The sequence below is a fragment of the Lactuca virosa genome, chromosome 6 (assembly GCF_052849685.1).
Source record: "Lactuca virosa cultivar CGN04683 chromosome 6, Lactuca_virosa_CGN04683_v6, whole genome shotgun sequence".
NCBI lineage: Eukaryota > Viridiplantae > Streptophyta > Magnoliopsida > Asterales > Asteraceae > Lactuca > Lactuca virosa.
Window position 1 is genome coordinate 202,492,791 of NC_136431.1, and position 27,531 is coordinate 202,520,321.

At 34.7% G+C, this 27,531-nt stretch overlaps 2 protein-coding genes across 2 annotated transcripts; both read right to left on the reverse strand.

Moving 5' to 3' along the window:
* Positions 1-8,680: 8,680 nt before the first annotated feature.
* Positions 8,681-10,785, reverse strand: LOC145118947 (stress response NST1-like protein). The gene is made up of 2 exons (XM_079054598.1): positions 10,628-10,785; positions 8,681-10,028 (listed from the first exon to the last, which is right to left on the reverse strand). Exon 2 carries the CDS (start codon positions 9,884-9,886, stop codon positions 8,825-8,827), a length of 1,062 nt encoding a protein of 353 aa, XP_078910724.1. The 5' UTR covers positions 9,887-10,028; positions 10,628-10,785; the 3' UTR covers positions 8,681-8,824.
* A 3,374-nt stretch (positions 10,786-14,159) lies between these two features.
* Positions 14,160-17,784, reverse strand: LOC145120948 (uncharacterized). Its single transcript, XM_079056735.1, has 3 exons — positions 17,199-17,784; positions 15,213-16,616; positions 14,160-14,792 (listed from the first exon to the last, which is right to left on the reverse strand). Exons 2-3 carry the CDS (start codon positions 16,599-16,601, stop codon positions 14,469-14,471), a joined length of 1,713 nt encoding a protein of 570 aa, XP_078912861.1. The 5' UTR covers positions 16,602-16,616; positions 17,199-17,784; the 3' UTR covers positions 14,160-14,468.
* Between the last annotated feature and the right edge of the window lie 9,747 nt (positions 17,785-27,531).

Consider the following 27,531-nt stretch of genomic DNA (forward strand, 5'->3'; position numbering starts at 1 on the left):
AGCTTATCACACCAAGAAAGCACACATACACAAAGTTAGAGTTTGAGATGACAAGGGACTGTAGAGGGGAGGCTGAGGAGGCCAAATGATCCCTTAAATAGGGTGAAAAACCCCGGAAATTAGGGTTTCATCCTCCAGCTCCTACTCGTCGAGTCCCTCCTCGGACTCGGCGAGTAGGTCACTTAAACACGTGGACCAACCCGCTGCTACTCGACGAGTCAAGGTAACTGACTCCGATTAGACCTTGAATTCAAAAAAATATCTTATAACAAAATCAATACCTGAGAATCGGGGCGTTACATTTAAAATTCAAAAAAAACACTACAACAAAAAAAAATAACATTTAAAAACAAAAAAAAATTACATTTTGCCAATAAATTGTTCATCTTCATTACCATCGTACATATAACCAGTCAGGTGTTCTCGAAGTTGTCTGTGTTTTCGTGCATCTTGAATATCAACAACTCTATGTAAATATTTCGTTGTCCCCAGTTGAAATTGCACATGTCTGGGTTCCGTAGCCAAATACTCTGTAATATTTTGTCATTTATCTTCAATCACCATGTTATGCATTATGATACATGTATACATAATATCTCATAGAGTTTCTAACTGATATGGTTGTGTCGTATGTTCAACTATGTATCATTTCGACTTTAGAACTCCAAAAGCACGTTCCACATCCTTACGTGCTCCTTCTTCTCTTCTCTCGAAAAATTTGTCTCTTGGTTCTATTGAGTTTCGAAACGCCTTCACGGATGTGGAATATGCTAGATATATTTCATCCGTAAGGTAAAACCCAAACTTATATTTGTTTTCATTCACTATGAAAGGAGCATCCGGTGTCTTTCCTAATAAGAGATCGTCGAATATTGGTGGTTGATCAAGAACGTTGACGTCATTGTTGGAACCCATAACCCCGAAAAAGAATGTCAAATCAATAAATCTTGGGATGCAACAACCTCTAATACCGATAAAGGTGTTCCATGATGACCACTTTCATACTGGCCTTTCCACGCCACGAGACAATTTCTTTAGTTCCAGTGTGTGCAATCAATGCTTCCAAGCATACCCAGAAAACCATGTTTGTCTTCATGTGCGACATATAGTTGTTGCATATCATTCAACGAAGGTTTGCGCAAATAAACATCACCGAAGGTTTCGACAACACCTCTCGCCAATGTATACAAACTTTCTCCTGCAGTTCTCTCAGACATTCTCATATAATCGCCAATAGAATCAGGTGACTCCCCCATAGCCATAAGCTTAATTTCCACAACACATTTCTACAGTCATGTGAATCCTCACTTACCTCTAGCATCATATCTCATTTGAAAATTTTCATAACGAAATATATATTTAAAAGGTAAAAAAATGTATTTAATTTATGTAAAAGCTACATTTTATAAATTACAAAACTTGAAAGAAACAATACCTGCTTTTCAAAGCTTTGACTATCCATACAAACACATTTTTTCGCAAATGAACTCTTCTTTTGAAATCGCATGGCTAGTAGACACAGTTATCCGCAAAATAATCGTGAACTTGACGCCGGTGTCCTTCTTCTTGATTTATGTTTAACATCGCACGTCTAGTTAATAGATGAGTTGGATCTGGTTGTAATAGCACATTCATGCAATACTCGTACATCATAGAGACAAACATATCATCCTCAACAACATCATCGTCAGACGGGTCGAACAGATTCATTTTTTTAAATTGTGAAGTATTGAAATTTTATAAAATGTAGAGAGAAAAGAAAGAGGTGAATGAATTTGGTATAGCCTGTGTGTGTAATATATATATATATATATATATATATATATATATATATATATATATATATATATATATATAGAGAGAGAGAGAGAGAGAGAGGTAAATAAAAAACTAATTTTTTTAATCTATATGATCGTTAACGGTCTAAAGTTTGAAAAAGGTGTTCGAATTTAATGCCAAAATCCCAGTTGCAGCTCGTTACCATCACCACGAAACACTACATAACAACTTCGGGGCGGTGTCCCCCCGTGTTAACGGCGTTGATGTGTAGACACATCGGCAATAAAGGCAATAAAAGGCGTTAACATGCCCACACTGAATAGTCTTAAAGACATGAAAACAACAAAAAAAAAAAAAAATTCATTACGCAAACAAATATCAAAATATGAATCATTGATTGGGCTTCAAAAAATGAATAATTAAGTAAAAGACATGTAATAGAGGTTTTCATGGTCAACAAGGTCATACTTCGTGTTGGAATATGCAATGTTTGACTGATGAGGTTGTATTTTGACCACGAGTGATATTAGGTTTTTACTAATTTATCTTTACCACTATAAATAGATTTGAGCTTATTTTGTTTCAATGTGCTCTCTTGTAATTTTGTAAGCTCCAGATTTTGGAGAGATATTCTAATGAGATAAAGTTCTTGGGAGTTCATATTGTGCTTAAAGAGATTATGATTTAGTATACTCCTTTATTTAGTGATTTGTTGATATTTGATTGATTCACATCCACTGTGTGTGCGAAATTCATATAGTTCTTTATTCCACATTCACTATTTAAGATATAGTATCTATAGTTCGATTTAATCATCCACGTTGGAAGCACCATTGTTTGTGAATTTTGATTCCCATACAAGGTTAGGGTTAGAGAAAGTGGCACATATGTTGAACAAAATTAATAACCGAAGGGAATAAGATTTATATGCAAAAGAGTACAATAGACATATCGAAAGCAATGATACAACGATAATGATAGTTGAAAGTAACGATAACTGAAGAAAGAAGAAGTGCAACACGAAAAAGACTAAAATACCTCGTATGCAAGGCACAATTTAACAAGTGTAGTTTAACACATTTTGAAAAACGACCCTAAGTTGAAAGGCAATGGCAAAATAAGCACCAAAATAGCAAAATTAGAAGTTTAGGTACCAAGATTGCAAAAAATTGAGAAAATCAAGGGCCATTCTTAGACCTAATTACTCATACATCGGTGTTGAAAAGGTAACATAGATATATCAGCCTATCTATATTATGTATTGTATATATGGTGGTTAGTGGTGGGAAGGTTTTTTTAGAACATTAAGCTAGCAAAGAGCTAGAAAATTAAAAGGAAATAGCTAGAAACAGGTTTGACAACCAATAAACCCATGTAGTAGAAACTTTAGAGTATCTAAAAACAAACCAATTAAAAGATAAATCAACAATGTTATCAAAAATTTTGTACCTTTGCGGAATCTCCTCAACAAAAATCAAATCATTTTGTTGTTTCCAAATTGACCAAACGCCGACAACAATAATAACCTCCATAATATCCCGTTTCATAGAACCACCAGCCATAACATCAATCCAGACAAAGATATCTGTCAAACAATCAAAGTAACCACTATGGTTTATCCAAATCACACAAAGAGAAGATGTTCCTCCAAATGTTCGAATCAAGCTCACAAAAAATAAAAAGACGATCAAAAGTTTCCACAACAACAGTACAAACTGGACAAAAAAATAAAAAGATGTCAAAGTAAGTCACTCTGGTCAGCGGTGAGAAATATTTGGTTTGGAACCAAAAAAACTAAAACCAAAACCAAATCGAAACCGATTTCGGACCAAACCAAAATTTAATTTGGTTTTTGGTTTGGTTTCAAACCAAACCAACTCGAATTACCGAATTTAGTTTATTTATTTGTTAAATAATTTATAATTCAATACTTTAATAGTAAATAGTAAATGTAATTGGTATTTGATTGTAATGAGTCGAAATATCATTTTGGTCATTTTTTTCTCTTAAAAGTGTAATTGGTATTTGATTCTATATATTTTATTGTTCATGGATTATATATTTTGATTTTTTTTAATACTAACTACTATGGAAATTGAAACATAAATTTTATGTTTAAAACATTGGAACTTATAGTTAGTCTTAGAATTTGGTTTTTTTGGTTTTCAAATCGAACCAAATTGATTGTAATTCGGTTTTTGGTTTGTTGTGACTGGCCTTAAGTTTGGGTTGTTTGGACCCAAAAAAATTTCAAACAAAAGAAGCCATAAAATCAAACAGCTTTGCACCCTTAATGGTGGTAATGAGAGAATTCTATTCATGGAAAATATTTCAAATAACATACCTGTCTCATCAATAGAGGTTGTACACCTCGTTATCCTGGGATTGTAGTTCAATCAGTTATTTTCGTTCCTTCTCTTCGATTAGGATATCGATTTTAAATGATTAAAATGTCTCTTTATTTTCTCGTGCTCAACTAAAGAACCGCCAAAGTAAATATCACGTTAGTAAGTTCTAGGTATACACTGAAATGTAAGAGAAAAAAAAGCGGGAGGGGGGGGGGGGGGGGAGGGGGGGATTCCAATGGCTAATAATTTTTGAATAAGTTAATTTATATTTCTTTTTTATTGTCTACGATAAAATTCTATTTATATTTTTATGGTGATTATAAAATCGATGACTTAATTACAAAATTGAATCAATATTGAACACAATAATTATAACTGAAATTGTGTTTAATTTCGATATTGAAACCACATTGTAACTGAATAATCCATTAAGAAATCGGTTACAAAAATAAATTTAACTCCGGGGATCCTAATTCAACTTGGTCATTAATTTATCATTCATCTTAATTCCATTTTAGACGTATAATATACCGAAGCGAGTGTATTACCGAGGAGGACCTAAATATATATAACCGTTTATACATTTCAATAATATTTAGAGTTTGCAATTGTTGTTAAAAAATAGCAAAAACCATTTTAAAAAATAATAATAATAATAATAATAATAATAATTTTGGGGATGAAGTCTCAAGGAATTTAGATGAACCCATTTGTGAAAACGATATGTATAACTTGAGCTCGTGATTAGTGATGACAACTATCGCAATAAAATAGATGTGATAACCTATTGGATTATCTTGGTGAAAATGATTATTATTATTGAAAATAATGGTGGTGACAAAGTTGAAGATGATACGATGCATTTGAAACCAGCATTTAGAACTCTTCACAACTTTTTAAGTGCAGTTCAGGAGTTAATGACCTATATAGGTAATAAAGTTTTAACTTTGTTCATATTAGGTCCTTAAGGTTTTTCTTTGTGAATATTACACCAAAATGGTTGTTATAACCGTTTAAAAAGTGTAATAATGTTTTAATTTTGTCCACATTAGGTCCTTAAGGTCTTTTTTTTGTCATTTTTACAAAAAATAAAAAAACAAAATAAAATAAAAATAAAACTAATAATAATCAAAGTCTTAATGATTAAGGTTATGTTTAGCGCACCACAGCTAGCTGGTAAGCTAGTTTATTTTTTGATATTTTTTAAGTTGTCATGTTTGGCAAGCCAAAAAATAACTTTTAAGCTAGCGTTTTAAAAAACTACTTAAACTAGTTTTTTTTAAGTTTTTTTTTTATTTTTAAATTTCCAAATATACTCCTTAATTAATTAAGAAAACATATTTTTTTAAATGCCCTTTTATGTCATTATATAAATTTCAGATAACTTATAAGTCAGTGGCGGAGCCAGGATCAAAGTAAAAGAGTATCCCCGAAAAGTAATGGGGTATCTCCGATAAGTAAAACGCTAGCTTATAAGCTACTTTTTGGCTTGTCAAACATGACAACTTAAAAAAGATCGTAAAATAAACTAGCTTATCAGCTAGTTGTGACGCGCCAAACATAGCCTTAATCATTAAGATTTTAATGATTATTAGTTTTTTTTTTGGTAAAAATAACAAAAACTTGTTATGTAACCTTTCAATTGAAACCGTGCTTGTGGTGAATAGGCGACTAAAATGGGAAGATGAAATGATGAAGCTATCTAACTAGATACTAATATAAATAGTAAAAGAGTTAGATGAAATGATAAAAATATTAAAAATAGGAACCTAATGTGGACAAAATTAAAACCTTATTACCCCCTCTTTAAACGGTTATAACAACTATGTTGGTGTAATATGTACAAAAAAAAAGACATTAATGACCTAATGTGGACAAAGTTAAAACTTTATTACCCTTTTTAAACGGTTATAACAACCATGTTGGTGTAATATTCAAAAAAATAAAAACCTTAAGGACCTAATATGGACAAAGTTAAAACCTTATTACTCTTCTAGGCATGGTTCTAAAAAGCTTGTCATGGCTCCGTCATGGCGCGCCATGGCTCCAAGGCTTGTACCTGCCGCCAAACTTTACCAAAACGTCGCCTTATATGTCATTATGTCATTATATAAATTTCAGATAACTTATAAGTCAGTGGCGGAGCCAGGATCAAAGTAAAAGAGTATCCCCGAAAAGTAATGGTGTATCTCCGATAAGTAAAACGCTAGCTTATAAGCTACTTTTTGGCTTGTCAAACATGACAACTTAAAAAAGATCGTAAAATAAACTAGCTTATCAGCTAGTTGTGACGCGCCAAACATAGCCTTAATCATTAAGATTTTAATGATTATTAGTTTTTTTTTTGGTAAAAATAACAAAAACTTGTTATGTAACCTTTCAATTGAAACCGTGCTTGTGGTGAATAGGCGACTAAAATGGGAAGATGAAATGATGAAGCTATCTAACTAGATACTAATATAAATAGTAAAAGAGTTAGATGAAATGATAAAAATATTAAAAATAGGAACCTAATGTGGACAAAATTAAAACCTTATTACCCCCTCTTTAAACGGTTATAACAACTATGTTGGTGTAATATGTACAAAAAAAAAAGACATTAATGACCTAATGTGGACAAAATTAAAACTTTATTACCCTTTTTAAACGGTTATAACAACCATGTTGTTGTAATATTCAAAAAAATAAAAACCTTAAGGACCTAATATGGACAAAGTTAAAACCTTATTACTCTTCTAGGCATGGTTCTAAAAAGCTCGTCATGGCTCCAAGGCTTGTACCTGCCCCCAAACTTTACCAAAATGTCGCCTTAACTCATATATGTGTATAAAAAAAGAATAATAGTTGAAAATACATATAAAAATATTAATTATATACAAAATTGCCGCCTTATCTCACGACTTAAAAACGACATGGTTCGCCAAGGCTCAAAAAAGCTTGAGGCTTGACATTGCAGTCAAGTCACGCCTTACGTTATTTAGAACCTTGTTTCTAGGTCATTAACCCGTTCGACAACACAACACCAAAAATATTGGATGCAATAAAAAAAATTAGAGATCAACTTTAAACTTTAAGAAAAATCAAACAATACTAGAATTATATTTAGTTAAATTGTCTAGGTTATGTTTGAGTAAGTTTTTTATGGGATCCTATATTTACATAGAGGTATTTTGAATATATGTTACTGAAATTTGTTAATAATTTATTGGCTAAGTAAAACATAAAAAAAACTTACAAGTTAATTAATTTACTGCATATCAATAAATAGAGCTTCTTCTATATTTGTTAAGAAATTTTTAGTGATATGCAAATTGATGGCTCAATTATCCAATGATAATATGAACAATCTATATTACGTTTATTTAAATCCAGGACTTTAAATAAAATAAGCACGATTATCATCTTCTATTTCTATATTTAGTCAATGACCATTATAGAAAACTATTTATATTTAGAAAATAAATACAGGTAGAGCGTTTCCGGTTGTCAAATTATTAACATACATTGGTGTCATACAATGCAAATTTTGATTATGTTTGATTTTGTTTCCATCATGTGTAGTGGGGTTTTTTTTTTTTTTTTTTCAAAATGATAATTCTAAAAAAATGATTGATCATTTTGTGATAAGCCCCTTCTATTTTGGTATTTTGATGATTAACCTTTAAGATTAAGATGTTATTTCTTTTCTCTACTTATCATCAAACTTAATAAACACATAATATAAACTAGAAAAGGACACGCGGCTCCGCCGCTTTTGGACTATGTCATAGAAGTTAAATATCGGCAAACTTTAAAAGATGTGTCGAAAGTGTAAATCGCCACAAATAAGGGAGAAAACCGACAACCCCTAAAATTAGATGTCAAAAATGTAGAACCAAAAGAAAGAACATTGATGGAAAAAAACGAAAATTGTTGTGGCTATAATGTGAAAGTTGCCAAAGTTGGAAAAATATGATGGCAAAAGTCTAAAGGAGGTTTTTTGTGTTTTTTATGTCAAAATGTAAATGTTTTGACTGCAAGGTTGAAAAATGTCAAAGTCACTAAAAATTTGTGGCAAATACATCAAAATATAAAAGATTTGACTGCAAGGACGAAAAGTGTCAAAATCACTAAAGATTTGTGGCAAAAATCTAAAGGCACAAAAACTTAATCAAAACTTAAAAATGTAAAAGTTTTTACTTCGAGGACTAAAAATGTCAAATTCATCAAACATTTGTGGCAAAAACCTAAAGCTAAAAAGATTACTATTCATAAGGTCCCTTGGATTTAATATATATATATATATATATATATATATATATATATATATATATATATATATATATATATATATATAATTTCTAAGCAATCTATAAATGTTTTTTTTTCTACACTTTACACCAAAAATGACTTGGGCATTAATTAAATCATAACTTTTTACAAACTTATCATCATTTATCTATTTTCTTCTATTACTATGGTCAATTTTTCAACTACCTTTTCATTATCATTTATTTATTCTAATGAAAAAAACAGGACAAAATATGTCCAATGTCAACCATAGCACCTTTCAAGATCATAAAAACACCATTAACACTACAAAAACATACCAAAACTATCAAACCCCAAATCCTTTTTTCTACATTCACCATCAAAACAACCAAAAAAACCATGGTTTTCAATCTCAAAAACCCTCTTTATAAACACATTTTTCCACACTAGTTCGGGTAAAGACTACGAATGCCATTTGAAGCAAGATGATTTGGTATTGTATGACCTAATCCAGCAGTGTATCTTATTCCTCCATTTATCATCTTTGAGCCTAAAAGATTCCCATCATGTGAAAACCCTTGAGAAACTCGATTCGGGATCCCAAAACTATTCAAATTATCAAATCTTTGATTATGGTTTAATCCAACCGGATACCCATTTCCTACACACAAAGATTCATTATTGCTATACCCGAAGCATTGAATTCGTTCTTCCCCTTGATGCCCATGATAGTTGCCTCTTTCAAGTTTCAAACTTGTGTCATTTGATCTTGAGTTTGGTAAAACCATTGGTAAAGTCAAATAAGAAGAAGTAACAATATGATCTGGGGTGTTGGTAAAGATCGGTTTTTTACCACAAGAATCTATCAAGATTGGATTTTTTAAAATGGGTTCCTTTATTTCTTCATTGTTAACATGTTCTTGAGGGTATTCTATACCCTTCTTCGGTTTTTCTTGAGTGGTCTTCCTTTTTCTTGACCGAGGTTTCTGGTTCTGGTTCTGGTTCTGGTTTTGATTCTGGTTCTTTCCACTTTCCTTTTTCTTTCTTGATCTTGAAGATGATTTCGATTTCATGATTTGATTCATTTCTTTCCTCATTTTATCAAACATGGTCTCTCTTGCAACTCTAAGATCATCCAAGATTGATTCCGTAAAGATCCTAAAATCATCTGAAACTGTCATTTGGCTTAAAAACTTACTCTTGTTCTTTCTACTACTATTGTCTTTCTTCTTTATGTTAGAAGATGCACAAGAATCTTTCTTTGATTTTGTCTTCACTTCTCTTTTGTTTTTCTTTTCCTTTTTTGGTGTGTTACGGATTCTTTTCGGCTTTTTTTCAACTTGAACAGTTTCACTCACTCGATCGATTTCAGGAGAAACCAAATTAGGAACCAATAGAAGTTTTTCTTGAGTATGACCCACATCAGAATTTGATTTTGAATCATCGCTAGAGGAATCAACGTTCCTTCTAAATCCCCAAATTTGTTCAAATTTCTGATTTTCATCCATTTTCTTGATCTGGGTACTTTAGAAATCGATCTTTTTATGCGAATCTTGATCCAACTTGTGTAAATTTAACTTTTTAAATAGATTTTCGTGCAACAGATGTTTCTTACACCATTAAAGAACCTCCATGAGAGCTTGAATCAACCTTCAATCAAAGAACCATTAACAAACAAAAAAAATTCTCACAAAAAAATTAAAACAAAAATTCACCTCCACCCCTAATATTCTAGAAAATCATAATATGACACAATATTCTTTGTTTGCAACCCCAGATATTTGATATGCTGATCTAGTTATCAATGTTTGTCTTCAAATAAATTTTTATATGTTACAATTAAGATCATTTAACACTGAATTACGGACTTTTTACATGGAATTTGAAGAAACAAGACACAAGTTTGAAAATTTTCAACATTGTGAAGTAGAACACTCTAATTCATATTTCATTTTCATGCCATAAAGATTCGGCTAGTTGACCAGTTTTAAGTCAAACTATTGCTAAAAAAGGAGCTCTGTGGGCATATAAAACAGAACAATCAATCAAAAAGAGAAGGACCCAAATACCCAACATCAAACCCTAAAGATTTATCAAAATGTCAATGTAATTGTTTTGATTATGAACCCTATGAGCAATCAAGCCCAAATTGCGTAAAATCATAACAAACAAAATATACAAGATTCATATTGCATTAAAACCTACAAACCCCTCTTAAAAATGAGTAACAATGCAAGATATCATCATACCTTCATAACAAAGAAGATGAAAAAAGGATCAATCTTTATTCAAGAAACAGAATTTCATCTTTCGCTCTCTGCATCAATTTCCTTGAAAACATTTGGTTTCTAGGGTTTGTGTTGTCCAGTGGTCTATATAGTATATAATACGAAACGAGGGAAAGAGAGCAGAAAGTAAACACGAAGGGGAGTGAATATGTTTCCTGAAGTGGAATTCCATTAAATGTTATTAAATAATTTTCTTGATTTTGATTACAAGAAAGTTCTTTCTTTTAGCTAATAAGGTTTTATCACTAACATGTTTTTTTTTTATAAATTATTATAATAAATGTCGGTTTAATGAAAGTAGATATCTTTCACTTTCTTCATGCAAGATAAACCATCCTCTTGTGACCATATTCTACAGAAAAATACAATATATAGATTATGTTAATGCTAACACAATATTAATCTTAGTCTAGTAATTTTAATCATGCAAAACATAATTATATCATATACAAGATATTTTAAAATATATAGATTTGAGATTTCAGCCAGAAGTTGTGTGACTATTTTTCAACATAATATATGTTTAATATGCTTTTTCTAATAGTTGTTTCGAACTTTACCCTTGTCTTATTTGCTTGTAGAAGTAAACAAGGTGATAAATTATATACTTTCCGATTTTGTTTAGATATATACAGCTAAAGAGAATCGATGATTGATTGTGTATATATGTTAGGAATTGATATGGTAATCACCAACAATTTTGTAAATTTTGATTAATACATATGAAACACGTCAGAGTATGATCTTTTTAGTTTTGCTAAAAACATTACATAATATTAATTAATATAGAGTGCAAAATCTAGTATATTCAAAATATTGCTGGCATTTTACTATTTACTTCATACATGATTAGTAATCATGAAATATGTTTGATGTGAACTATCCAATAAACGAGGTTTACCATGTTTTTTTTCATATAGTAATAGTCCAAGCCAATGTTACCGATACATTTGAACATTTAAGAATTATTTAATGTAAAAGATTATATGTGACAATTTCGATTATTTATGAATATGTTAATTTAACTTATAAATAAGTGTAAAAATTGAATTAAAAAACCTCTAGCTACATGGGTTAAATGGGCCAAATCTAAGGTGATTTATTATATTGGGTAAATTACATGAATGGTTCCTGTGGTTTGGGGTAATCTGTGTAGTTGGTCCCTAAGAAGAATTTTTAGCTCGGACGGTCCCTATTATTTGGTTTTGTTGCGTTTTTGGTCCCTACCACTCTTAAAAAAGATTGTTTTGCCCTTACTGTTATTTTTATATTTAAAATTCATTTTAATAATTATTTCTTATTTTCACTATTTATATTATTATTATCATTATTGAAAAACATAATTAGATTACCTCCTCCTTTAATCCAACCCACCCCTTCACTCCTCCTGCCGTTCATCATCTTCTTCCGGTAATCCTCCACCCAACCACCATCAACCTTTCTTTCTTCTTCAGCAAGGCTGTCGTAAAACCTCCACCAAAAAAAAAACGTCGAAGAAACCAGGAATAGAAACTGACAAATCTAAAGCAATGTGGAAATCAAACCGGAAGAAAATCGTCGGAGAAATCAGATCAGGAAAAGCAAGCTTACAGAAACCAGATCGTCGGAGAAGGTGGAGGAAGCCGGAGAAAACAGAGAGTCTGACGGGTTGTCCTTCTATTTAACCCCACCCCGTCGCTCACCCCACCCATTTATCCCTTACTGTCGACACCTTATATCAAAAACCCTAACATCCTTCTCCTCCCATTGAAACTGGTGATTCATAGGGTGAAGGCACCGTTGAAACTCCCGATTGAAATCGTCGGTGTCTGAAGTGAACTAGAGCCACCCCAACCATTGGCATTTGTATTAGAAACCATGTGAATCGGAGCTTACTTTGATTTTTACACCTTGTTTGAAACTCGTTTCAGCAACCTCATGAATCAGATTCTGATTTTGATTTTCATCTTGTTCGTTTGATTTTGTTTTGATTATCACCAAATCTAGTTTTGATTAACATCGATTTTGGTTTCAATTTCCTTCGAGTTTGGTTTTCATTACTAACAGGTTTGATTTTGTTTTGATTGTCACTGGATCTTTTAGCATAGGGGGAAGAAGACGAGTTGGTTGTATTGGTCTATTACCTGCCTTTTTTTTTCAGGTGGCAGAGGACTGTGGAGGCTACCGGAGGGGCTGTGGAGGTTGTCGGAAGCTTGGTCTAGGACTTCTACGTTTTCATTGATTTAAGAGAGAGCGAGAGAGAGAGAGAGAGAGAGAGAGAGAGAGAGCAATGGGATAGGAATGAACCAGTGAAGTTGTGGTGAGTGGGTATTTTTGTTTTTAGAATTATAAATTATAAATAAACAAATTAAAAAAGAAATTAATAAGGGTAAAAAAGTCATTTTAGGTCAAATAGGGACTAACGACAAAACCGAACAATAGGGATTGTCCGCGTTAAAAATTCTTCTTAGGGACTAACTATGCAGATTACCCCAAACCACAGGGACCATTCTTGTAATTTACCCTATTATATTGGGCTTAATTTTATTCTAGAAACTTTTCGTCTTTAAAAAGGTATGGATGATATAATATCATTTAGAACTATAAATTTATTTTTATTTATATAATTTTCAATAATACTGTCATTAAAAAAAAAATTAAAACATCATTTTAATTATAGTTTTTACAAATTCGCTATAACATTTTCTTTATCATAATTCTATTTTAATATTTGATGGTATTTTATCATTCTGTCCCAAATAGGTTATTACTGTGAAAATATATTAAATATTTATAAAAATTAAATAAGAACAAAAGGTGTTTGTGTTGCCTTTCTGAATCAAAGTAATATCTATTTACGTCATTACTCAATATATCACATCATATAAAAGTATAAAACCATGTATTAAGGAAACTAATAAGGGGATAAATTATCCCGAAATGAAATTTAAGGTAAATGAGGAGTGAAGAGTGGGATTGTTACTAAACAATAGGGGTGTAAGTGAGCCGAGCTACTCGGGATCGACTCGTTAAAAGATCGACTTGAAATCGAATTAAACGAGCCTAAGCCGAGCTCAAGCCTAAATATGAGGCTTGTTTATTAAACGAGCTCGAGTCGAGCTTCAATTAATGGTATCGCGAGCCTAAACGAGCTTAAACAAGCATATATATATATATATATATATATATATATATATATATATATATATATAGGCTCGTTTAGGCTCGATTTGGCTCGCAAACCCACTAAATTGTTCACGAGCTGAGTTCGAGCTTCATTTTAAGGTTCGAATCGAGCTCGAGCTCGGCTCGGCTCGTTTACACCTCTACTAAACAATTCTAATTGAGGAGTGAAGAGTTAAAACATTTAGCCTTTGGGGTAAAACTTCGATTAAATAAAGTTTAGTGTCCCAATTGAAAATATGGTTTTCTAACTCTCAAAAGTCAATCAAGATCACAATGTTACGAATGGAACTATAGAAAACACATTAACATTGCATGAAACTGATTGCCAAATCGATAATTTCTATAATACAAAGAAAATAACCTGATTTTACTAAATATTACAAACACTAAAAATCCAAAAGTGAATGGATGAATATTATTACTCTAGAGATACAAAAATTTCTTCTAAAGCTATTCAAATCCTAGTTGCCAATTCTAACCTCTCATATAAATTACACAAAAAAGAAAGAAAATCCACTACAACTACAACTTACTAACATAAACATCTTTGACTTTTCTCTATCTTAACTTCTCAAGATCATTAAAAATCGCGGAAATTTTTAATCTTTTTAGAGAAACCAAGACACCCTTTTGAAAATCATGCACGTGACATTGGAGAAAACGGAGGGTTGACCAAAAAAGAAGGTGGGAATTCGTTTTTGACTGGTTTTCTTTTGTCCTCCTCTACCACAGCCTCAATCAAATGTTTGACTTCATCTTCAACAAAGACTCTTAAAGAATCACATTGCAACATTTCTCGATTTTTATCATGATCAACAAGAATCAATGTTTCTGTAGTGTGCAAGATAGCAACACAAATCGAAAATGCTTGTAGTGAGGTCAACTGTTCATGAAAGTCAACTGCATACTGCCCTTCTTCAGTCAACTTCATGGTCAATGCTGGTGTGTTCTCTTTACTTCCCTGTGTCATAATATGATCCCAAAAAAGATAGTTAAAAATAGTCCCTTTTTTCAATCAAGAAAAGAGATAGTCTACAGCTTGACTTTTGAGGTCAAACTTCCTGTTTTCAAGATTCAAAATTAACAATCTTTTTTAATCTTTAATGTGACTCATTCACAAAATTCTTCCATTTACGATCATTTAACATAGTGAGAAAGTGAGAAAGCCATATAGAAAATTAAAAGCACCCTTTTTTCACCAATCAAGATTCAAGAAAAGAGATACAGTCCAAAGGTTGACTTTTGAAGTCAAACTTTCACCTTTCAAGATTCTAAAATTAACAATCTTTTTCGACCTTCAATGTGATTTATCCTCTTCAATCAATTTAAAATCATTCGGTAATAAAAGTCAACAATATGAATTTGAAAAAAAAAAAATTACCTTTATAAAAAGTTTGACTGGCTGTTTACAAGCTTCCTCTTTCTGAATACTAAAGTTGCTAAGAACAACAAGAGGGCACCCCATATCCCACCCTCCACACTCACACCCTCCACCTAATCGCCACCTGTCAAGCAACGGAGAGGGCCCACGACTTTCGCCACTTGGCAACCCATGATTGGCTGAAGGGATCACAACACTCACTTTTGCAAATTCATTCTTATTCATATCACATTTCAAGCTTTCTCTATTCTCAGATGGAAATTGTACAACAATGGCTGCTGTTTCAAGATCCAAATGCAAATCACCAACAAAATTTTCATTTGTTGACTTGCAAGTTATTCCCTCAAGATCATACAATACAAATTCGTTGATCATGGAGTTATCAAAAGCTCCTGTGTTAACTAATTCTGTACATAAATAACACGAAACCCGCATCTTGCCAACTGTTTTTGTTAAATCTTGATTTTTATTATCTTTAAATTCATTGATTTTTCGTCTATTTTGAGCAGTGTGAAAGGTGTATACCCAATCACAACCATTTCCCACTTTTGATGTTTTTCCCACCAAAACATCGTTTGAATTCTTTAATGAAAACTCAAAATAAGGCATTTGATTCTTGTTTTCCACCTTCAAAACCCCATTCAAACAAGAAGATGATACAATCAAGCCACAAGAATCACAATCAGCATATGAAAAATCATGTATTAATGATTTTTGTGAAGTAGTGTTCTTTGATCCAGCTGATGTGGCTTCATCATGTTCTTTGGTGCTAAATCCTAAAGGACTTTTCTGGGATTTTGACTTCACAAATGGGTCAAACATCTTTTTTAACGGACTGAAACGATTCTTGGGATTTTTAGAAGGTGAATGGGGTAATTGTAATTCCAATCTTGAAGATAAAGATTTGTTCAAAGGGGTACATAAAGGATGTTGTTGTTGTTGATCTTCTTGTTTATTGATTGGATTTATAGAATTTTCCAAAAATGACCTCGAAAGAGAGCCTAACAAGGCATCATCTTCTTCTGAATCACATAAGGAACCGAATAATTCGAAGGGTAAAGGAGTGGAATTTCTTGAAAATTCAATCTTTTTTCTACCTTCAGTTTCTTTCTCACTTATTTTACTTACTTCTTTTGAACTTTGATATACAGAACCCCTCTTGAATGTTGCATTGACCCCCGTTGACCGTGTTGACCGAGCATCACGACATGATTGACTTCGGTACCGATGTAAATTTATCTCTGTAAATTCCTTGTTTTGAGTTATAATTACTTTCTTTCTAACTCTTTTCTTTTCGGTTTTTGAATGATTGGGAGATAAAAGAACAGTTTTAGGACTTCCATCTACCACACAATACTTCTCAAAATCCAGCTCTAAATCTTGAGCCATCTATTGATTTATGATCTAGAAAAGAAGAACAAATAGAATATTATTTAGAAAACTGTAATTTTAAGGAAATCTATGTCCATGTTCATGTTTAAAACTTCAAATCACCATTAATTCATTATCTACAAGCAGTTGTAAGAAAGATAAGTAAAAAAAAGAACAGAACTCAAATAACAATTCCATGTGGTGAAAAAAAAAAGATGAAGAAAAAAGAGCAAAATCATGAAAAGTACTTACACATTTTGCTAACATTAAGGATGAATTGGTACTTTCTCAAGTTTCAAAGCAGTAATTAATGTTTTGATTTATCTACACTCAAAGCAAAAGCGTAAAGAACTTACATTGGCAGAGCAACATATGATAAGCAATGCATGTGGCTTTAGCAATTAGAAAAAAAGAAAAAGAAAAAGATTAAGAACCCTAATTTCAATTCCAAGAAACAGAAACCCCACATCAAAATTCAAAACCCAGATTAACAACTCTTTCTCAGACAAATTATCAAACAGGTGGTAGACATAATAATGATAATAATAACAGTAAAAATAAACAAGCATGGATGATAAAAATATGATAAAAAAAAGTAGATATCTTTATACTTACTCTTGCATTTGAACCCAGACGAAGCACAAATGATTGTTGAGGGAAAAGGTAGAGCCCCACCAGTGAACGGATCTCAATGACGTGATTCCAAAGCATTCAAAACACAAAAACCCCTTAAACAAACTAAAAACCATATCTTTCAATCTCTTGAGCTCAATCTTCTTCGCAAATTAGACATTGTTATCTCAAACCCAACAAATTAAATGGCGATAACTTCGGTCACTCTTCAAATTATCAAGCTTTGAAATTTGAAGCATACCCATTTTCAGAAACTTAGATAAGATCCCAGAAGCGCGAGTACATTATGCAAAAATAGAACTGGGTAGTGGGTAAAACAACGAGAAAACAACAATGGCTTGCAATTATTCAAGCAACAGAAAAGCACAAAAAGAGAATTGGAGAGAGAGAGAAAGGAGTTGCAGTGAGAGGGCTGCTATTGCTTACTGTTAATTTTACCCCTTCTCTCTCCCCCTCTCTCTTTTTATATAAGTTTATTGTATTATACACGCACATGTGTGCGTATCACAGATTCACAGTTTTTCATATTTCTGTGAAATGAATAATAAGAGTGAGAGTGAGACGCCATGCTTTGTGGTTATGTCCGCCAAAACCCAAAAGCATCTTGTTTCCTTTGACCCAAGATTCATCATTTTGCCCCTTTATAAGTTTGGGTAAATGCTCAATTCTATCCCCTATAAATTCTGAAATATGAAAATGAACCCCTGCTTCATGCTTATTGATTAACAAACTTAAAAAGAAAAAATTTAAGATACAAAAACATTTAATTCTTTTCTTCCCCACAATTAATTATCAACTAGGAAGTCCTCGTGTTGTATCCCAATTAAAAAGGGTTTGGCTCGTTGCGGTTAAATGATACTACTAAAATGTCTTTTAAGACTATATTTTTCACAATGTGATGGTTGGTCTGTTATTCAAGAATTCGATTGTTTTTGGTTCCTTTTCATTTAAGGACTTTTGAGATATTTTGGTTACTCAATCTTTTTTATAGAGTAGTAATATATTCAAGGGTAGAGAAATTAGTTGGGTGGATCGTTTTATAAGCTTATTTTAGTTTTTTGATCCTTTGTTTTTCTGACTTTGTTTCGTTTGTTTTTGTTTATTCGTTGCTAACGTTTTCTTAATAAATTTTTTGTTGTTCGGAAAAAAAAACTATATATTTAGCAAATTTAAGAATCCATAACTTTTTTGTTTTGCCATTAAAAAAAATAAAAATAAAAAATAAATAACTTTTTTGTTTTATTAGAAAAAAGTGATTTTATCTTTCATACTTTTTCTCATATATACAAGACACGTATTATTTTCTTCCAATATGTTTCATACATGTGAACAATATATATATATATATATATATATATATATATATATATATATATATAAATGACATATATAAAAGCAAGCTATTGTATTTTATATTGTTGAACTATAATCTAATTTTTTTTTTTACAAGATAATTTGTCTAGACTAAAATAACGAAAGAAATACAAAATATAGATTTAGGACATTGTTAATAAAATCATCATTTTTTTTTCAAATAAGTCCACAAACATCTTTCTAGAACAAAATAATTGATTAGGCATATAAAACAAATATATATATATATATATATATATATATATATATATATATATATATATATATATATATATATATATATATATATATATATATTACCATTATTACTAATTGCTTTTGCATGTTACACATGAGTGACTGTATCGCCCCGATTCTCGAATATCAATTTATGGTGATAAATTCTCATGAATTCAAGGTCTACTTGACGAGTTGGTTGTCTGACTCGTCGAGTAGCAGCGGGTTAGGCAGCACACTTAAGTGATCTACTCGCCGAGTCCAAGAAGAGACTCGACGAGTAGGAGCTGGAGGATGAAACCCTAAATCTCGGGGTTTTGCACCCTATTTAAAGGATCATTTGCCCCTTAGCCTCCCTTTACAGCCTCTTGAGAGTCCAGAAACCCTAATTCGTGTGTGTGCTCCATATTAGTGTGAATTTCAAGCTTGGAAAGAAGATTTTGTTGCTAGAAGCTTGAAGATCAAGAAGTTGGAGGCAAGAACGTTTAGGGATCTGAAGTCTACCTCAGTTTAGCATCATTTGAAGGTAACAAGTTGTTACCTTGACCTTGTTCTTCCTAGATCTCTTCATGTTGAAGATTAGGGTTTTTATAGCATGGGTGATAACCATTTTCGGGTATGGGATAGGATCTAAAGTTGCCACTTCAGATCTGAGCTCATCTTGGACTCTAGAGCCATAAAGTCTCCAGCTTTAGCAAGCATGAACCCTTCCTTTTGAGTTAAACTCCATTTCAAGTTTAGTTTTGGCATTATGAGTCATTAGAGTCTTGCATGCACGTAAAGTTTGCAACTTTACGTGATAAACGTGCATTGGGAAGTTGGATCTACAATTTGGAGCCTTAGCATGGCTTAAAAATCGTCTGTATGAATAAAGGACTGAAGAGACTCGGCGAGTTGTATGAACGACTCGATGAGTCCAATGAAGATTATCGTAGACTCGGCGAGTTGTATGAACGACTCGGCGAGTCCGATGAAGGTTGTCGTGGGCTCGGCGAGTCAGTCGAGTGACTCGGCAAGTCGGCGAGGGTTTTCCTAACCTTTGGACACGTATGAACGCGACGAGTTATAAAGGGAAAACTCGGCGAGATGGCCAAGGAGTTACGACCACTGACCCTAGGAACTCGACGAGTCACACGAGTGACTCGGCGTGTTGGCAAGTTATGCAAGGAACTCGGCGAGTAGCTAAGGGTACTCGACGAGTTAAGGTCAACATGGACTGTTGACCTTGACATTTGACTTTGACTTTGACCAAGGGTTGACCAGTTGACTTCTGAGCGTATTTTGATAAATTGGATATTTATAGCAAAGGACATTGGTGAATATAGGTGTTGGAGTTGGAGCTACATTTGGAGGAGTTTGACACTACCTTCCGAGCTACTTGCGAGGTGAGTTATCCTCACTTTATCAACAGGGTCTACGGCACCAAGGTCGGCCCTTTATCGGATTTATATCCGGGTATATTGCATGATATGTTTATTGATCTGTTAGATCTGCGTCCTGGTAGTTAGGACGGTATTGTGTTTAGTGACCTGGTTTAGGTCGGTATCCTGGTATATAGGATGATGCTATGTTAGTGACCTGGTAGGTCGGTATCCTGGTATATAGGATGATGCTATGTTAGTGATCGGTTAGGTCGGTATCCTGGTTATAGGATGTTGCTATGTTATATGATCTATTAGATCGGTTTGTTTGCCTATGGACTGTTATGTGATTATTTGTTATATGTGCACATGGTTGTTTAATTGGGGGTTGGGTTGAGGCGGGTCCTGCTTCGTGCTGTAGGCCAACATACCCAGGGCGGACCGGATAGACTGCATACCCGGGAGGGCACATAGTCAGGCCGAAGGCCCGGCGAGCGGTCCGGATAGGCTGAAGGCCCTGAGAGGGCGGTCCAGACGTGCCGAGGCTCGGAGAGTGGGCCAGATAGACTGAAGGCTCGGTGCGGGCAAACCACTCATATTGTACACTCAGAGAGTGGACCAGGTGGACTGAAGGCCCGGTGCGGGCGGACGAGTCACACGGTAGACTCGATATGCATGGTTGTTCTGTATTTGTTGATATGATATGATTATGGTTATATGAGGTTGGTATTTTTGGGGGTAACTCACTAAGCCTTCGAGCTTACATTTATCGATTATTGTTTCAGGTACAGCGGTTGACCGCGGGAAGGCGAAGGCGTGACCGTACACTTCCTCGGTTTATGATTATGATTTCTGGGAACTCTGGTATTAAACTATTTTGGAAAACCTTTTTGTAATAACTTTTGGTATTTTGAATGTTTTAAAATTTTAAATTTGGCTTGAATTTTATGGGTGTTACAAGTTGGTATCAGAGCCTTGGTTTGAGTGAATTGGAGGAACATGCGAGTGAATCCAGTCTCAAACCAAGGAAAAGATTTTCAAAATGATTTCTTAAAATGTTTTCAAAATAAGAAAGGAGGATGTGAAGTGTACGATCAGCCGGAGCCAGTAAGTAGATCCCAAAATACCATACAGTTATTTGATATTGCAATGTGTTAGAACAGCATGCTAGTACTAGGCTAGGGATCTTCAGGAATTTCATGATATAATTGTCTGATTGTATGATGCCTGATAGCCTAGGGTTTTTCTTATATGAAATTGACATCATTACTGTAGTTGTTTAGTGTATGCATCACGGTCGTACATAATTAAGATCTTATAGCCTGAGAATGCTTGATTTAGCCTTATGTTCTGTTCTTATTGATTAGAGTTTAGGGTTGGATTGGATATTTGAAAGTCTATAGGGTCCAGCGTTATGTATGGCTAGCATACACTAGTGCTGCAGGGTTGGTGGAAGTTTCATGGATGGTTGGGTTGAGAGAGGCCGGTAGGTCAGTTATGAGATATTTAGCATTCCTCTAGGAGTGAGGATTGAGCGCTCGCTATGATTATGTATATTGTTAGGGCGTTGTGATGATACTTGATATAAATATGGGTAGGTGTGGAAGGTAGTATGGGCCCGTACTACTGAAAGCACAGGACCCATACGCGTAGCAAGGAAGTCAAAACCCCTAGGGTTTTTTAGTTGGGAGATGGTTCTCGGGTTGTTATGAGGAGTATCTAATATCCTTTGGGTATGTTTTCAGTATAGTGGTTACACGGCGATTCGTCGCTGGATCCGGGTCGGGATCAGTAGAGGATGGACAGGAGGCGCCGGCAGCGCCCGAGACTATCGGCCAAATGAGGCCAGACGAGATGGATGACATGATAAGGGAGATCCTGCATGATGAGGTTGTTGCTATGTTCCGAGCTCAGTTGCCGGAGATGTTTGGGTCTATCAAGACCGCCATGGTCGAATACTTTGACGAGCGCTATGCAGCCCTCGCGGAGGTGGCTGTCGCGGCAGCTACTGCAGCTGTAACAGCGGCAGGGGTAGGAGCCAGTCGGGCTTTTCAGTACCGGGACTTCAATAACATGAAGCCCCCGACTTTCGATGGGATTCAGGACCCTATCATAGCCATGAGGTGGCTATCGGACATCGAGGGATGCTTTTTCACATGTTCCTGCCCGACTGACCAGAAGGTCAGGTGTGCCCTGAACATGTTGAGGTCCGGGGCGAAGGACTGGTGGAGGTTGATGACAGGGTCTTATTCGGATGAGCAGAGAGCTGCAGTCTCTTGGGATCAATTTAGGGAGATGTTCCGCTCCCGCTACATTCCACGGGTCGAGCGTGAGCGGCTAGCTCAGGAGTTTTTGGAGTTGAGACAGGATGCAGAGTCGGTGACGGAGATCACCCGTATGTTCACTGAGAGGGCGATGTTTTGCCCGGAGTTTGCTTCCGAGCAGACTCAGATGACACGTTATCTGAGCATGCTCAAGACTGCCATTAGACAGTTCGTTGCTACCCAGCGGTGTGATACATTGCTGGAGCTACAGGAGGCTGCCAGGCGGCGTGAGTTAGAGACTGAGTTACAGTTGCGAGAACAGAGGCAGACCTCGGTGCAATCGCAGTCGGCGCCAAAGCGGTCCAAGAACGTTGATTCCAGGGTTGGAGGATAGAGCGACCGCACTTGTGAGAAGTGTGGGAAGGGTCATTCCGAAGTTTGTGGGTCCGGGGGTGCGTGCCGCAAGTGCGGAAAGGAGGGGCACTATGCGAGGGATTGTCGCCAGGTGGCCCCGGTTCAGGACATGAGGATTTGCTATCACTGCCATCAGGTTGGTCACGTGAAGACCAACTGTCCACAGCTGGTTGCTAGACCGGTGCAGGCTCCAGCGTCGGCTACATTGAGGATTACTGGGGTCAGGGTAGAGCAGAGCCCCGAGGGCTCAGGGACGTGCCTTCCAGCTTATAGCAGAGGAGGCCAGGACAGCGCCAGATGCAGCTGCTGGTATAATAAAGTAAGATCTATTTGTAAAAAAGATAAAAGTATAATAAAGTATTGAGATTAAAATGCTATAAAATGAGTTCAATTTGTTGAATAATAATCACCTTCAAAAACAAACATTTTTAAACTCTGGGAAGTAAACTGACAATCTTTATACCTAGATGGTTGAATATGAAAATAAACAATGGAGGCAAGTTTAAAATTTTCAATTGCAAAGTTGCTTTTTTGCTCCGATGCTAGGATTTTAGGACCGTAAAACTTGTTAAAATAACAATTACCCTTGTGGTTCATGCAATCATGCGATATAAAAGGTTAGTTTCGTTAATTTATAAATCCAATATCCAAATATCACTTGGAGAAAATTAAAGTGTCACCAAACTCATCATAACTTGTATATTCAGTTGGAATTGCTTTAAGAACAAAGTAATATACTAAAAATAATAAAAAATTATTTAATTGAAAATAATCTAGTTATTAAGTACGAACACATCAATATAATGCAATTTTATATTGTAAAAAATATTCTATAACTGTTCAATCCAAAATAACCGAGTCCAATCAATTTACAAATACCTAAGATTTAAATTAATTTCAATTCCTCATTTTACAAATAGTTAATAAGATTTAAATAAAAACATCAAAGATTTAAGCAATATTCAACCATTCGAAGTATAAAACGAGCAATCAGATGTTGTCACATCTTATACACAATCACCGCTTGCACTCTCTCTTATAACTTGCTAGGTTGTCTTTTAGCAAGAAAAGAAAGAATAAGAAGTGTATGATTGGAACAAGAACAACATCAGAGGTAACAATTATCAGAGAAATAACAAAAACAATCATATTCAGTTTAGGGATTAAGTGTTGGTTATGTTTAGTTTTTGTACATATCCTTCAACTTGTCTGTTCTAATGCTTCGTCTCTCATCATTTATGTGAAGCTTCTTTTGATTTTGTAATAGCACAAAAAATTGGAAAAAATGATTTTCGATTTGGAACAAAAAAATATAGTGTCAAAATTAAAAAAAAAAAAAAAAAAAAACTTAATGTCAAAATCAAAAAAAAAATGAAAACGTAGTGTCTTTTGTGGAAAAAAAAATTCAATTTTGACACGTCAGCATGTCATGTCAGCATCTTACGTCATCAAAACTGACACGTCATCATGCCACGTCAGCAAGTAACTGTGATATCCCCATTTTCACGGCCAGAAAAGACCGATTTTGTTTATACTTTATAAAAATCAGAGTAACTCTTTTAATAAAAATGTTGCGGAATTTGTTCCAAAAAAAAAAACATGATAAATACGTTATCAAAGCATTTCCGAAGAAATGTATTTTTATTAATTTTAAAACATTTGGGATGTCATCGTCAATACAGAAACATAAGCATAAACAGAACTTACAATCATTTACACTAGTGATCTACATCTCTTTAATCTCTCAGTGTAAAGCAGCTTCGTATCAACACCTGTGATGCAAATAAGCTTGAGTGGGCCAGGTTGGGAAACCTGGTGAGTACATAGGGTTTTCAACCCACAATAATATAACTATATTATATTTAATCATCAAACAATTAACCCAATTACCCATCCCAACTAATTCTTATAAAATCTTAATAACATTACTATATTTAAATAAAAGTTATATTAAATATAGTATAGGCGTAGCTCACTTACAACGGATTTTTATTAAAAACTGGGCTTCGTTGGAGCAGCGTTTCCGAGCCGAAAGCTTTTCTTCTCGGAGCCGTCGGGCGCTCTGTGGCTTCCTTCTCGTGCTAGGGAGGTTCCCTAGACTTGAGAGGGGTTTAGGGAGGCTAGAGAGAAGTTAGAGAGAGAAAGAAAGGTTTATGGTGTGAAGAGAATATGAAGAGTTCACCATTTATTTATAGGGATTTTATAGTAAAGTAGCCCCTAAGTTTCGTCTGTATCTTCCGCGTACGAGCTCCCTTTTCTACGTTCTTTATATCCACACGTTGGTATTTACGAGTACTACAACTTTCATTTAGACCCCGTCGGCTAATTCTCCTTCTATCTCAAATTTACAAAAACTGTATCGTATTTATCGCGCTCGAAGAGTAGCGACTAAGCTTCGTCCATATCTTTCGCATACGAGCTCCGTTTCTGACGTTATTTATATCCATGCGTTGGTATTTACGAGTACTAAAACTTTCATTTAGACCCCGTTGGCTAATTCTCATTCTATCTCGGATTTATAAAACTGTATCGAATTCGTCGCGCTCGAAAAGTAGAGACTAAGCTTCGTCCATAACTTTCGCATACGAGCTTCGTTTTTATCGTTATTTATATCCACGCGTAGGTAAAAATAAAATCTACAACTTTCCTTTTTACTCCGTCGGCTAATTCTCGACCGATCTTAAATTTAACAGTAGGAGGTGATTACACTGTTAAATGTCCGCGTAAAATTCATAACTTTTACATACGGACTCCGTTTTCGTCTGTCTTTTTGTCGCTAAGTTCCTATTAATGAGATCTTAAATTCTCATTTAGGTCGCGTTGGCCAAAAACCGCTCGATCTAAAACTCGAATTCTGGGCTGTGCACTGCTATGCCAAACCTTAGAAAAATTATAACTTCCTCATACGAAGTCAGATTTGGGCGTTCTTTTTATGAACGCTCTCGGTTTAACGTATACTACGACTTTTGTTTAGATAACTAAGGCTAAAAAGTCTTGTATCGTAAATTCACTATTTACGTCGCGCCGTGTCGTGCCGGTTTTGCCGTAAAACTTCGACGGGTCATAACTTCTTCGTTATAACTCAGATTTCGGCGTTCTTTATATGTACGGAACCCTTGTAACATATACTATAAAATGGTTAAGATTAATCCTTCTAAATAATCTTCCATCAAAACTCATTTTTTGATGCTCATTGTCTCTAAATTGACTAGCCCGGATCTACGGTCGTTACAATTATCCCCCCTTAGGATGATTACGTCCCGGAATCATCAACAAAATAGGGCTTGTATAATGACTCCATACTTTATCTCTGCATCCTATGTAATAACCGTAACTTCTATGTTGCTTCGAACGAGTATCTTGGACTCCTTGACTGCAGGCAGTGCTTGATCTTGCATCAGCTCCCTATCTCACGTCAGACTTCAAATTATGACCTTCAAATCACAATATCGATCCTTACTGGAGACTGCTTCTTCTTCTTAACAAACTTAATATAAGTTCTTTTATTACTACAATGGGCCTATGTGTCATATTCTAATGACCTATCATCGTATGTTGCAACGCTCAGACTCAGGTCTCTTAGAGTCAAATTCCATAACAGGCTATACCTTCCTTCATGTTCTAACCACATCTTAAAAGGTAGCATTTCTAGCTACAAGCAATTGTCGCGATACCTCTATTGATCGCTTTGATTAATTCTTCCGGCTTAAGTCAGGTGCTACATCGAACTTGGTTCTCGGAACCACGTAACATACTCGTCGTAGTCGGACTCAATTTGGTATGACCACTAGGGTCGGAATAACAATCATCTTCTTAATCTTTACCGAAACAATGGTAACGACATACTTGAATAAAACGAAATCAATTACTAGCTCCTTGGTAACCTTGTGACTTTCCCTGATCCAAGTGTGAGTCCTGTGCTTCCGGTAGTATAGGCCTCTACTACCATTCACACCTACTCATACTCGTCCCAAGTATTGTCTCGCAGTTTTCCAAGTCACCATACAAGAAAACCACACAACAGCTTAACACATCAGATAGCAAAACGAATGTTTTTTTATTATTCCTTGAAACGATTATATAGGTGTTCAAGTTCACCCTAGACTATGCCTCTAATAGGCTACATCATATGATACTATCTGCATGGCTACTTCATAACTCGATCTTCGGATATGAAGTCCTCATCCTCGATTCCTCGCGTTGTTTTCTGCTTCGTTGAGGATCATGTGGAATGCCCTTGGCCTTGGTGGCGTATCTGGCCTTGCTGCCTCGTTTTTCTTTGGGCAGTCTTTAGAAATATGTCCTTCTTTATTACATCCGTAGCACACCCTCTTGTTGGATGCGCACTTGCTGGCGTAGTACCATGTCTTTCCACATTTGTAGCAAGTCACTTCCTCGCTACACTTCCCGAAGTGTTTCTTTTTACACTTCTCGGACCACTTGGCTTCACCTCCTCCTCCTCCTCCTTCAGACTTTGAGAATTTTCTTTCCTTGTTGGACTTTGAAGATCCTTCATACATCCTTTTCTCGTCAACTTCAGCTCTCTCCAGACCCTTTTCCCTAATCTGTGTCTCAAGATTCTTGGCTGCCCAGATAGCGGTTTTCAAAGTGGTTGCTTGCTTGACCATTGGACCAAAGTCTGCTGGTAATCCATGGGCAAACTTGTTGACCTTGGAGAGTTCAGTT